The following is a 13,193-nucleotide window of genomic DNA, read 5'->3' on the forward strand; positions in this document are numbered from 1 at the left end:
GTAAAAGGTACTTGTGAGCAGCCCACCCAGGAAGGAGCCCGTAGTGAAAGGAACTAAGGGTTTGGGGTTATGACTCAGTACTGACTTCTGGCACTGTGTATGACCCAAGACTGTGAAAAAGGTTACCTGCGGCATATCTAAGTATAGTATGTTATCTTGGGCAGGAATTGAACCCAGTTTGCCTTACCCCACCCCCTTTGCTGTTGAGTTCCCAGCATGGGAGGAGGTGGAGGGGCAGGGAACCTGACATTGAAACAACACCCTAAGGTGAAGCAGGGAGACAAACTGTGGATTGTCAACAATTAGAGAAGCAGAAGTAGAAAATTGTTATTATCCCATTTATTGTCCTCTGATTCCAGCATTAATCTTAGTCTGAAACCACTGCATCACTATGCAGGGCTCTGGAGGTAACTGGGCTTCCACCCAAGTGTATTCTACAGGTATTTTATTACAAATGTTTCAAAATTAACCTGTTCTTCACTGACTGGATTAGGCCCTGTTTTTGTTGTTGTTCCTTCTTTTTTCGTGTGGATGTATTTGAAATGTCACAAGGCAACTGTCTTTCTTTTAATTGTAGAATGGCCATGACAGTCCCAGTCCTACAGGGATGGAAAGTCTGGAGAAATGTCTCCTCCCTATAACGAATATGGCAGCTTCTACAACTCCAGAAAATTACCTATGTGAAATTGAGAAAATCCCTTTCAGTCCAGTCCAGTCTTGGCTAAAGAGTGAAAGCAACCAAGGTAGGCAACACCTCGCTGTTTTCACAGATAATATTGCAGCGCAGTGCAGTGGTATCTAGTTTATCTTTCTTATGTTACATTTTAGTCTACAGGTACAGAGAGCGAATTATAGCATTCATTCAGATTAGGGCATTTCCCAGTCCTTTCCTATTCTCTTGAAAAATTCTCAGGCTTAGAAATTAATTCAGGGGCTCATTACAGCCCACCTCCAAGGAAAAGCAAACTTTAGCAGCCCCCAAATTATTTTTCAACACAGATTACTTATGAGTAGTATAGGTTGTACTGTACAGTAGTGCAGGTTGGGCATCCCCTATCCAAAGTGTTTGGGACCAGAAACCAGGATTTTTTCATATTTCAGTATTTCGTATTTCAGAAAATTTTGTATTTCAGTATTTCAGAATATTTGCATATACATAATGAGAGCCCTTGCAGATGGGGCTCTTGGGGATGGGGCCCAATTCTAAACACAAAATTCATTTACGTTTCATATACCCCTTATACGTATGTGTGTGTACACACGAATACACACAAATATACACATACCCATGTACAGACATGTATATACATACACATAAATATTTACACATATGTATATACACACAAATATTCAAAACAATATTTTTAATAATTTTGTGCATGAAACACAGTTTGTGATTTAATTCTTTAAACATAAAAGTAACTTAGGCTGCAATCCTAACCTCACTTTCCTGGGAGTAAGACCCATTGAATGCAATAGGACTTATTTCTGAGTAGACCTGCTTAGGATTGTGCCCAAAATGTCACGTTGGCGCACAAAAAAGTTTCGTATTTTGGATTACTCTGTATTTCAGAATTCCAGATAAGGGATGCCCAACCTGTAGTAAGATACGGGTTAGTACTTAGATAGTACTTAGTACTTAGATACCACTTTGTGAAATGCTTCCCTGTCCCAAAAGGGCCCACAATTTTAAAAAGCTGCAGAAGACACACCAGTAGACAGCCCCTGGAAAAGAGGCTCTGCTGGGGTGGAAAGAGACAGTTGCTTTTCCTCTGCTCAATATTAGAGGAGCACTACTTTAAAAACTAACTCTTTGCCCTGTCAGCAGGATTCAAGCTGCCAGTTTCCCCCCTTTCTTAATGTAATGGATCTCCATGGCTCCAATACATGAAATAGGGGAAATATTTTTAAAGGGGAACCCCTCAGAAAGGGGTTTCCTCAGGGCACTATCTGGATCATAATACCCCATGTAAGCAGTTGTTCCCACACACACACACACACACACACACCCTTTCTGGAGGGGTGCACTTTTCAATGAAGCTGCAGAGAAAGAGCAGAAAAATTCCGTACTCTTTGCCTTGAAACATTTTTCAAAAAGGTGCAGCCTTAAGAAAGGAGTGGGTAAGGGGGGATACTGCCCTTCGTGGAGGACTCCTGACCCAGAAGATCCTCCATGGTTATCTCTCGCCCCCCACCATGCTCCCTTTCTGAAGGATTACCCCTGTAAAGAGAGCTTCAGAGGCAAGAAGCATATAAATTCTCTGCTCCTTGCCTCTAGGGCTCTTTTAAAAGGGTGCACAATCATGTGAAAGCACTCCTTCTAAGCCTCATTTTTAGCCAATGGAGGGTTCTTCCTTGATTTCCCAAGAAGTGATGTTCTGAGCCTCAGATCAGCTTGGATGAGGAACTGAGAGCCCAACCCTGGGCTCGGCGCACTGGCTTGCTGCTTTTGTGGGCCCTACTGCCAGGCAAGCACCGGTAGTAGCCTAGCATTGGGCTGCCACCAGGCAGGCACCTGATGTCTGCTGCTTGGTGGTCACGCAGACCGTTGAGCAGTGGAGAGGTAAGTTGGGGCGGGGAGGAGGTATTTCGGGGAGGAGGAGGCGGGAAGTGGGCAGGCAGAGGTCAGGGTGGAGGAGTTCCAGGGAGGTCGGGGCGGGGGGAGGTATGCCAGGGGAGGGAGCAGGGAGGGAGGGAGGTGGGACCAATGGAGTGATGCTCCACCAGATCCAAAGCCTTGGTGTTGGGCTCTCCGCCCAATCTTTTACTGCCAACCTTTTTGTTGGCGGTGAATTGAGTAGCCTCCATTGCGGGGCTACTTGCTTTACCTGGGGGAAAGGGATGAAAGTCCCCTTCTCCCGAGGAACCGGGAGAAGCTGGTGGCTGCTCAAAGTGTGCAGGATGCCGCGGCAGCCATTTTCGGCACTGCCACAGCTGAGTGCCCCAGGCAGCTCAGGAATGGACTGCCTATCAAATAGCGTCTATTCCATACAGAAACCTTCTTATTTGTCTTTTCCAAATCTTGAATCTAACTATAGGCACGGCCACCAGCCGGTCTCCACACCTTGCCTTGACAATTCTTTTTTCTTTTCTTCCTCACTCTCCATGGAACATGTCTCAGAATTCTAGCTTTATTGTCATCCACTGTCCATTTCTTTTCCTTTGAAGCCTTCAGTAGTTTATCTCTGTAAAAGGTTCTGATGAATTTCACATGAATTTCTCTTGGTAATTTGTGTTTTCTCAGATAAAAAGTGTTCACTTTTCTCGCTGAATCCAATTCTTTAGGTATCTCCTTCTTCGGTGTATCAATCCATTCTGATATTAATCTAACAATCCGTCGTGATGTATCTTCTTCTTTCTCTTCTGGTATATTTTGTATCCTCACCACTAGAGCTGCACTATCCATCTGAGTTTCCATTAACGTTGTCTCTGCATCATGCAGAGATGATTTCCTTCTGTCTCTGATATTTTAGCTTGGTCTTTTCTTATCTTTTGTCCCAATCTCTCAATCTCTTGTTTATCTTCTTCTGGTGTAATTTTCACATCCATCAGGTGTCCACTCAGTTCATCTAATTGTTTAGTTAAAACATCCACACTGGCTTGAATCTGTGCAGATTGATTTATTTGTTGCTGTACCATTGCCAACAGTTTTTCCATGTTGTCTTGCATAGTCTGTTTCCAGTCTTTCCCTTTCACTTCCTCTTGTACTAATTTTCCAAATCCTGTCTTCGACGCTGGCGAACTTCAGACTTTCTTACCCGCCACCTTCATTCTTCCTTCCTGTGGAACTCAAATATCTTTTGCTCGCAATGCTCTTTATGCTCACAATGCACAATGCACAATGCACAATGCTCTTTATGCTCGCAATGCTCGCAATGCACTAGATGTCCTCAGCGTAACCTTCCTTGCTCCACTTATAAACACAAATCCAATTCTTGCAATATCTTTTTAAATCCACTAGACGTCACTGCTGCACTGTTCTTGTTTTGTTTCTGTTCTCTTATCTCTTATTTATACTTGTAGCCTTGGTAACCGACATTCCTCAGTCCACAAGAATGTCAAAACATCCAGCCGTTTTTAGGCAATCTCGAACGAAAGTATCAAATCAAGGCAATAAATGCTCCAATACACAAACTTTATCCAAGGACAATTAATTTGTAGTCCACTGAAATTCAAAGTTATAAAGTTGTAATTATATTTTCAGATAACCCTAACGGGCTTGGAAAATCTCTTCTATGATTTTTCCTCATACCGATAAACAACTGAGGGGGGAACCTCCCCCCTCCTCTTCTCACGGCAAAAAAAACCAAATCAGGCAGTCACTTACTCAATCCATGCCAGGCACACACAAACGGAATAACACTTACTTAAGTCTTTCCTTGCTGGGGCCTTCAGCTTGATTCAAGTATTGCTAGAAACAAAAGAAAAATATTTTTTAAATGTATATGTTTTTATTGGATTTTGAGACATAAGAAAAAATAACATATGATAAAATGAGCGTAAAATATAACCTGAATGGTGAGAAATGTAATACAAGAGATTGTTGAATTTATGATATCTCTGAAACCTGAATTATTTTTGCTTAATATTATTTTAGATGTTATAGATAAAGAAAATGATGTGTATTTAGTTATTATGATTTTAATTGTAGTGAGGATTTTATATGTTAGATATTGGAAGGATTTTAAAATATTAATGAAAGATGAATTAATAGAGAAAATAATGAGGCAATGGACAGGCGTTCAGAAATTTTGGATTAATAACAAAAACTGACACCAGTTGAGCAATGGAAATTTTTTTATGCTTGGTTGAAAATGAAGTTTTAGAAATATATGCTAGGGCATTTAGATGATTGTATTACAAATATATTATATTTGATATGATATAATAGACGAAGGATGAATGAAAAATATTAAGAGGTAAATTTAGAAGAGGAAATTGATTAAGATATGTAATGATTTATTAGTTGTAGTGATATATGATAATGATATATGATTTCCTGCACCCCTTTTTTGTGTGTAGTGGTGTTATGTTTTTTGTGTTATGTGTTATGTGTGTTTGTTTATATTTGTTTTTGGAAAATAAAAAAAAATCCAAAAAAAAAAAGAGGATTGGACTGCCTGTCATTTCTGACATTTTGCAAAGTAATTTGGTTGTTTTCCAAGGTTTCTTCCTCAGAAAACTTGTCAATCTCTACCGCTCACCTCTTTCATGCACTTCAAAGACAAAAATGGCAATGTATGCATGCATGATCAGTTCAAAACTGTCCTAACATGCATGTGTTTTGTGCTGTATCTGTGATCAAATAAAACATGCATTCTAAGATATTACCTTAAGAGCAGAGAGCGCCTGAGTAAGTATCCACATGAAACACAGTAGTTGCAAGGTAGAAGTTTCTTTTTGCATAGTTACCGTATATACTTGCCTATAGGTCAAAAAATTCATGCCTGAAAATGGAGCCTGAGATCCTGGGTTGACTTATACCCGGGTCAATGCAGTGGATGGGGCGGGGCTTCTGGGAAGCTTATGGAAGCTCAGCAGCTGTCTGGTGAAGTGGGGGGCGGTGGCGTGGAAATGGGCTGAGAGGCAGGAAGCAGGTGGAGAAAAAAGAGAATTTTTACCAGTAATTACGGTATTCAGAGGCAGCCATTTTAGCCTCTTCTCCAGACAGGAAGAGAAGTGAAGGCGCTTTTGGGAACTGTAGTCTGTATGGGCTGCTGCTATGGAATGCAGCACACGCTCCCACAAAGCCTCCCCACAATTCCCAGAAGCCCCTTTGTCTCCCTTCCAGTTTGGAGAAGAAGGGAAATGCCTCCTTCTTTTGCTGCTGCCTCTGAACATTCCTGGCAAGTCATTTGCAAAGAATTTCACTGCCCCCCCCCCAAGTATAGGGGTCTGGTTTTTAAAACCCCAGGATGAGATCCTCATTTTCATCTGAAACAAGGTCCCAGGCTGCAATGCACCAGTACTTAAGAGTAACACCCATGGAAAGCAGTGGGTCTGCTTCTGAGTAAAGAGGATTGCAACTGTGCGTAGCTCAGTCCTTGTTGTTTGTCTCCCTGCTGTGAACTGAACTGCACACTCCCAATTGCATGTTTTATGTTGCATGTTATATGTAGAGCCTCTGGCTTCACACACCAGGCACCTTAAAGGAGGATTTGACTAATGGTTCTACTGGTATGTTGTTTACAGGCACTTATTCTGACAGTGTTTACACAAATGTTGTGAAGACCAGAATTGTAAAACTTAGTGAACAAAAATGCATCTTATGATCTTTTATTGTATTTTTAATGAACTAGAAACTGTAGTTTTTAGGTAGCAATTACAGGAAGGTTATTTTTCAGGATCTGACATCGGGTAAAATCAGACAAAATTATAGTCAGACCCCCCTAAGTTTAACCCCCGACTTATCCGAGGCTCATAGAAAATTCCATGATCCATGGAAACCAGCCCTCGACTTCTCTGTGAGGTCAACTTATAGGCGAGTGCCTGCGGTAATTCTTGTTGTTCCTGACTGAGTTTCTCCAGTCTCTTTAGACCAGGGATGTGAGATGTTTTTGCTGAGATCATCTGTGGGCTGCAGGTCCTCAAACTCCATGTGCAAATTCAGCCTCCTGGCTAATATTCTTCATTCATCTACTACTTATTTATTCCTTATTCGTATATCCCTCCCATCATCAAAGGAGCTCAGGGCACTATTTTTATAAAAATAAAAACAATTACAAAGCATACAACAGGAGTTGCAGTAACTCTTAATCTAATAAAATCAGTTTAAAAACAACCAACAGGTTGCAGGTCTTCAACTCATAGTGGCAGGCAGGCCAGCAGGTTCTAAAACTTCTGTGATAGGCAGAGGTACGTGAAAACGTTTTAATTTTTTTTTCAGTGTTTTCCAAAGTTAGAAGTGCAGAAAACAGTGTTGTGTGTTTTAATTCAAAATTTACATTTTAATTAGAAATCATAATTGCTTTAAAAGTGTACTAAGTAGGTGATATTGGTGGTATGGTGTCAGCAGATGAAGCCACCATCTTTCCCCGTGCACCCTCCCCATTAAAAAATAAATAAAAACCAAATAAAACGATTTTATTTTCTCACAGATTTCACTTATCCATCAGGTAAGCAGTCCTGCTCCTATTACAAAAAGAAAGCGGTGTTATGTGTTTTTATTTCATTATCACTATTTTCTCCCACCTCTCGTGATACAGAAGTTCCCAGATGGGGGCACAGCTGCTGAGAAAGCCCTCTCCCACTATCACTACTTTGGGCTTTCTCTCTCCTCTAAGACCGAATGGATCTTCAAATAAAGCCAGACTTTAAATGAAGATAACCCATGGAGTGTTGCCGCAGTCACTCATGCTAATGCAATTCTGGATATATTTAAATCACTAGTTCGTATGTCATGAGCTGTGTTCTCTCTGTTGCTGACTTTCCTGATCTTTCCTGCATGGACTCCTGTCCCCCAGGCCACTAAGGAAAGTTTAGCAAACAGAGCAGAAACACAACTGCTCAGAGCAACGTACTGCTAGCCAATAAAGCTAGTTGCTCTTACCAGGAGTGAGCAACTGGCAGCAGCAGGAGGACTCTCTCCTTGATGCTAGTAGGAGGAAGAATGAGTGCTTGGAAGGGCTCCCCAACCTGCACTGGCCACCGGAGAAGGGGGCAGTGGGAATGTGGAGGAGACAGGCTGGATTACAAGTGGAGCAGCGCTTGATTTCCTGTATCCCCTCATTAAGAAGGACTTTTTGGAGGATGCGGCTCTAGTTCCGTAGGAGAGAAAGTGCTTAGCATGCAGAAGGTTCCAGGTTCAATCCTTAGTAACTACTGGTAGTGCTGGAGAAGGCCCCTACCTGAATACGTGGAGAAGTGCTGCCAGAGTGTAGATGTAGCGACCTAGATGGACGAAGGGTTCAAGGACGTTTTTGCCTTGTAAGGCCATGTAGGAGTCTGACTTTGGTAGAAATAGGCATTTGAAAGTGGGATCTTGACCTTTTTCTTTCTGTGTTGATCTCTCCCTCCTGACTCTACCAGGTCCTCCCACCCCCTTCTCTCCAGATGCCTCCAATCCTCTTTTACCAGTCAGAGCAGAGTTTTTTCTTCCAAATGTTTCTGCCAATCAGCCAGGGCAGGAGAAAGCTACTTGCCCAGAGAGTCTCCCTAAAATCTCTCTTCAGGCTTCCTGGGTATCACTGCAATCTCCAAGTGTGAACTGTTCACTTATCCACCAGGTAAGTGCTCCTACGCCTTTTAGCTATCACCCTGCATAACTGCTGGATCCCAGCTCCACCTCCTGCTCCCCACCTGCCCGCCACTGGGGTTGACTACCACCTGCCCTCCCCTTGACCAGGAACACCTCCCTCCCACCTACCTCAGAGGCTTGTACTGGTCCAGCCAGGCCAACGCAAGCCTCAGTGCCTCTGTCGGTGCGGAGGCTTCTTCCAGCCTCCACAGGCCAGTGTGCCTCTGCGTGCCAGCCTAGCCAACTCCTGAGGAGTTTGCAACCCGGACTTGCGCTGGCCCAAGTCAAGGGCTGGATTGAGTCTTTACTGGTTTGGTTTGGCTCACACTAATGCCAGTTTATGCATACAAAAATTTTAAGCTGGTATGTGGAATAAATAAGGAGGTTGATAAGGAGGTGATAATGATAAAGAGGTTATCAGGATGTCAGTTCACTGCTCTTAGAATGGGATTACGCATTCAGGCTTAAATTCATATATTTAAATCCTGGCCAGGAGCGGATGATCTGCAGTGAGGAAGCTTTGGGCAGGAGAATGGCACTGGATTCTAGGGAGCCTTTTTTTCTCCATAGCCAATCAAAGGAGGTCCTTTCAGGCCTTCCATAGATGTATCCAGTTGTCTGCTCCTCTCCAGGTCCTAATAGTGCAGGCAACTCCCAAAAGCAGGGACCTGGAGAGGGGTGCACTACCTGTTGCCTCTTTATGAGGCATGGAAGGGACTCACTTGATTGCTAATGTCCAGGTAGATGCTGCTCCTGTTGGGAACCCATTAGCTGGGGACTTGAGTGATATCAGACAAGATGAACTGTGCTTCCCTTGCCTTTGCTAACAAACCCCACAATACATATTTGCTCCAGTTTTAATCCTGCTGTGGTACTACTAATTTAAGCACCAGTGCTATGGACAATGCACAGTGAATGCACAGTAAGATCCATTTCTTCACACACTATGAAATTAGCAGTTGAAGGGGCAGGTAACCAGGGAGGGAAGTGGTAGGCAGAGAAAGGGTTCATATCTTCCCTCCCCTCTGCTCCTTGAAAATGACACCACTCTGCTATTTTATAAGGTTGGTGGAAACCTGTGGGCTAAGAAGAAAACCCACTGCTGAACATGTTATTCTGCCCCTAAATGCATGCAGAACACTTAGAAGTCACTGATGTCTGCGAGCTCCTGAGTCTGTTGTTATGTGACACTGAATGACCTATGAAATTTAGGGTCAGAAAAATTTTCTTTAAAAAAATTTGTGGTGGTTTTATATGAATGTCAGTGCTGACTCCAAATATGGCATCAATTTTGCCCTGTCAAATCTCGTTTCAGAGATACAGCTTAGCCTCTTTAGTGAATGGACCAAGCAGCTTCCTCAAGCAGAAGCCACGCCATAGGCTTCCTTATGAGGAAGCTGCTTAAACCATTCACTAATTAGACTATACCATATCTCCAAAACTAGATGTGATGGGAAAAACTGATGCCATTTTTAGAATCAGCACCCCAAATATACCCAGGAATAGGTCTAACTTTGAAGCCAGTAAAATGTGTTTTGGCCTGTGTTGTGTTTACAGCACACCTTTATTCCTTTGTGGAGCAGCACACATGGGGATCCCAGGCAGATATCAATTCAGGCGCAGATCAGACTTAGAGCTGCTTAGCTTCAGTAAGGTGGCTGTATCATGTGCCCTCAGACCATGTCCTGGTCAGACCGTGACCTGGGGGCAGACCTGCTAGTGACTATTGGTATAACAAATAAGAAAGGAACTGCCATGTTCAGAAGCAGTACACTTGCAGCAGGTGCTGAAGACAGACATTGGGGGGACGGCCGTCATGTGACTGGCCACTGTTGAAGCCAGACTTGACAGAACTTGCTATAACTGTGCAAGGCAGTTTTTATATTTTTAAAATGACAAATGAATGTTTTGTTTGTTTGCTAGCAGTAGCCTGCATGATTATAGATGGGCACGGTTGACTCACAACTAAAGATGGGAATCGTATCAGTGACTCTAGCAGCTTACAATCTGGAGGCGAGTGGGCAGTCGGGCATGGGCAGTACAGGGTTGATTTAATGATAACCTTCCCACTGAATTACAGTCACTGCCCAGTTCCCCTCATCCAGTAGAATAAGAATGGAGACATAAACCATTTTGCTTCTCTTGTTACCTCTTGGTTCCACAGACCACTGAGAGCGACACCTCCTTAGATGACAGCAGGAGCAACAGCTCAGAAGGCAGCTTGCAGACAACGCTGGAGGATAGTTTAAACCTCAGTGACTCACCCCAGTGTACGCTGGACCTCCCAGTAGCACTGTGCCCAGTGCCAGCAGCAGCCTCCAAAAGAGCCCTGGTGGCACCACTTTCCCCTGCCTCCCGGAGGCAAAGCTTGAGGGGTCGTGGGATCTTCACCCTTCGCAACATCAGGAGGCACCAGCGGAGCCACAGCAGTGGAGGAAGCACCAGCCCAGGTTGCACTTACCATGACTCCATGGACCCTTCGGATGAGGAGGGTGCAGGAAGCAGCCTAAGGGGTGGAGGCAACAACAGTGAGCAGTCTGAGACCCTCAGCAGCCTCTCTCTGACTTCTCTCTTCTCGCCGCCCCCTCCACCCCAAGGTCTGACACTCATAAAGAAGTGCAACAGCACCAGCAGCCTCCATGCCAACCCCTCACGGAGTTCTGGTACAAATGATGCCAAGCAGTTCTACTCAGTTGACCCAAGGGGATTTTTGTCCATGCCCTCGTGGGTGACGGACTTCTGCAAGAACAGCACATCTCCAAGGGAGGGCGATGCGCCAGAGGGCTCAGACAGTATTGGGACCGCAGACCGCAGCTCCCCAGTTCCTCCTGAGTTGGAGCTGGGCAGTGGTGTCAACAAGAGGAACAGATGAGGGCCCAGGGGTCAGGGAGGGAGAGTAAAATGTGAACAAGGGAGCGTATTTTAGCTACCGTTTCCTAACAGTTCCAAACAGAGGAGGACTGTGGAAAAGGAGACCAGCAAATCACGCAAAATATAAATATGTCTCTGTGTGTGCGTGCGTGCGTGTGCGTGGGGGGGGGAGTAAAAAAAGACTTTTGTACCATACCTCAGAGACATGAGAGAGCGAAAGCAATACGCAGACACCCCACCCACACATGGGACCGCTGCCTCTGCAGAGTCAACAGTGGGACAAGAGTATCAAAAGGCAGCAATGCTGGGTTAAGAGGGTGAAGAACCTCCAGCCAAATAACTGCCTGGAGGCAGTCGTTTACTCTACATAGTCAAATATATATGTACAGATATATAGAGTGATTTATTTATTTATTTTTACAGAGAGCTTAGGACTTGTATAAAGTGCTAAGCATGTAAAGGGCAGGGAGGGTGGGCATTAATTTCAAAATGAAATGGGGAACCAAGCTGGGCATTAGGGTTTTGGTATCTCTTTCACGGAAGGTGCATGGTTCATGCTTCTGCCTGGAAAATAAATTTATCCAGGTCTCTAAGAGGAGCCGGCTGAAGATGTTCCATCCAGAAGGTGGAGTAGAGCAGTGCAGCTGAGCTCCTCAGGTAGGGCAAGACAGTTCAATGCCACTCCTCACGTGTGCATCATCCCCTCCAAAAACTCTAGGTGGTGATGGAGTATCAAAAGCCATTCAGGGTTGCTTTGAACAGATATGTCCAGAAGAAGCCACACAGCAACTACTAAATGCTCTGGTCTTCATTGATTTCTCCTTTTTTTGCTGAGAAAGAAAGCTGCTAAAGGGAAACCACTCGGCACTGTTAAAAGTTTGGGTTTCTTTCCCTTATCATTTAGTACTTGTGAAGAATCTATTTTAGAAGCCCAAAGGTGCAAAAACCATCTCTAGAGAAAGGTATATTATTTTTTACAAAGATATTGAAAGATTTAAAAAAAAAAAAAACTTGATAGAGTGAATGAGAGAGAGGAACAGAATGAACCTGAAACATAAAGGATAAATTAGCTGTCCATGTCCAAGCTGGGACTCATACTTTGGCCTGTGAAAATCCAAAGTAATTCTAGGGAAGCCAACAAGCCTTGTTCTACACTAGTGCTATTTGTAGCCTTGGAGGGGCTCCTGGATTGTGCATGATCAGTGTTCTAAGATTTCAGAGCAATTTGCACTATTTGGCCCTAAGAGCAGAAGTTGATAGCGTGTCTGTGTGTACGCCTGTGTAGGTATATGTGTATATGCAATACAATGGGTAATGTATTCACTAGTGAATGTTTGAAAGGGTTGTTGCTCACCTTTTCTGTGCTTTCAAATAGAGGGTGGATTGATCACCAGGGAGGTTCAGGGGATTCAGTGGCTGGTTAGATGAAACTTGTTCAGTCATATATGGATCACTCTCAACATCAGAAAGGTCTGCTTCTCCCTCCCTATTATGTAACACATCTCCAGTGACTCAGTCCCCCTTTCAGGGTGCCTTTGTAGCCAGTCTTACTTTTTTTTTTTCCACCATAAGCCAAGCCCTCTGTCAAGGAGACTGGTTTCTAGAAAGTATATCTTTTATTTTTTTCAGCTTTAAGGCAGGGATAGGATATTCAGAGGTATAAGGTATTCATACCATATGAATAGGGTATTCATACCCTCTTAAAGGTAGGGTTGCCAAGTGATGACAAAAAAAGCAGGCTGGTGTGGCCCTATGCCTTTGATAGAAACTTGATCTGCAGAAAGCAGGTGAAATTTGTGACAACATTGTGAGCATTTTCACCTGTCAATTGCTTCAGATCACAGTGCTGTTAAAGGCACAGCTATGGAGCCAGATCAGAAGTTGGCAACTTGTTTAAAGGGCTTTGGGAAAACAACAGAGGGAGTAATTCCCTTTCACCATGCTTCTTTCTATTGAGAGACAAATGCTGCCAAGGAACAGGGAGGGGCATTTGTCCTCAGAACTGAGCACTCCTGCCATGCTTGGGGGAGGGGGGGCACATGCCTGCCTGCCTGCCTGCCTCTGCAGGCCCTTTCTACACTTGTGG

The 13,193-nt window shown here is 43.9% G+C and overlaps 1 protein-coding gene across 1 annotated transcript in view; it reads left to right on the forward strand.

Annotated features, from left to right (window-relative positions):
• The window catches only part of CACNA1I (calcium voltage-gated channel subunit alpha1 I), a 301,200-nt gene extending 290,092 nt beyond the window's left edge, over window positions 1–11,108 (forward strand). Inside the window, exons 34-36 of the mRNA XM_066634415.1 lie at window positions 578–743; window positions 8,029–8,225; window positions 10,401–11,108. Of these exons, the coding sequence (XP_066490512.1) occupies window positions 578–743; window positions 8,029–8,225; window positions 10,401–11,108 (1,071 nt within the window). The remainder of the gene's footprint in view (window positions 1–577; window positions 744–8,028; window positions 8,226–10,400) is intronic.
• Window positions 11,109–13,193: the final 2,085 nt, after the last annotated feature.

Source organism: Tiliqua scincoides, chromosome 7 (assembly GCF_035046505.1).
Source record: "Tiliqua scincoides isolate rTilSci1 chromosome 7, rTilSci1.hap2, whole genome shotgun sequence".
Classification (NCBI taxonomy): Eukaryota; Metazoa; Chordata; class Lepidosauria; order Squamata; family Scincidae; genus Tiliqua; species Tiliqua scincoides.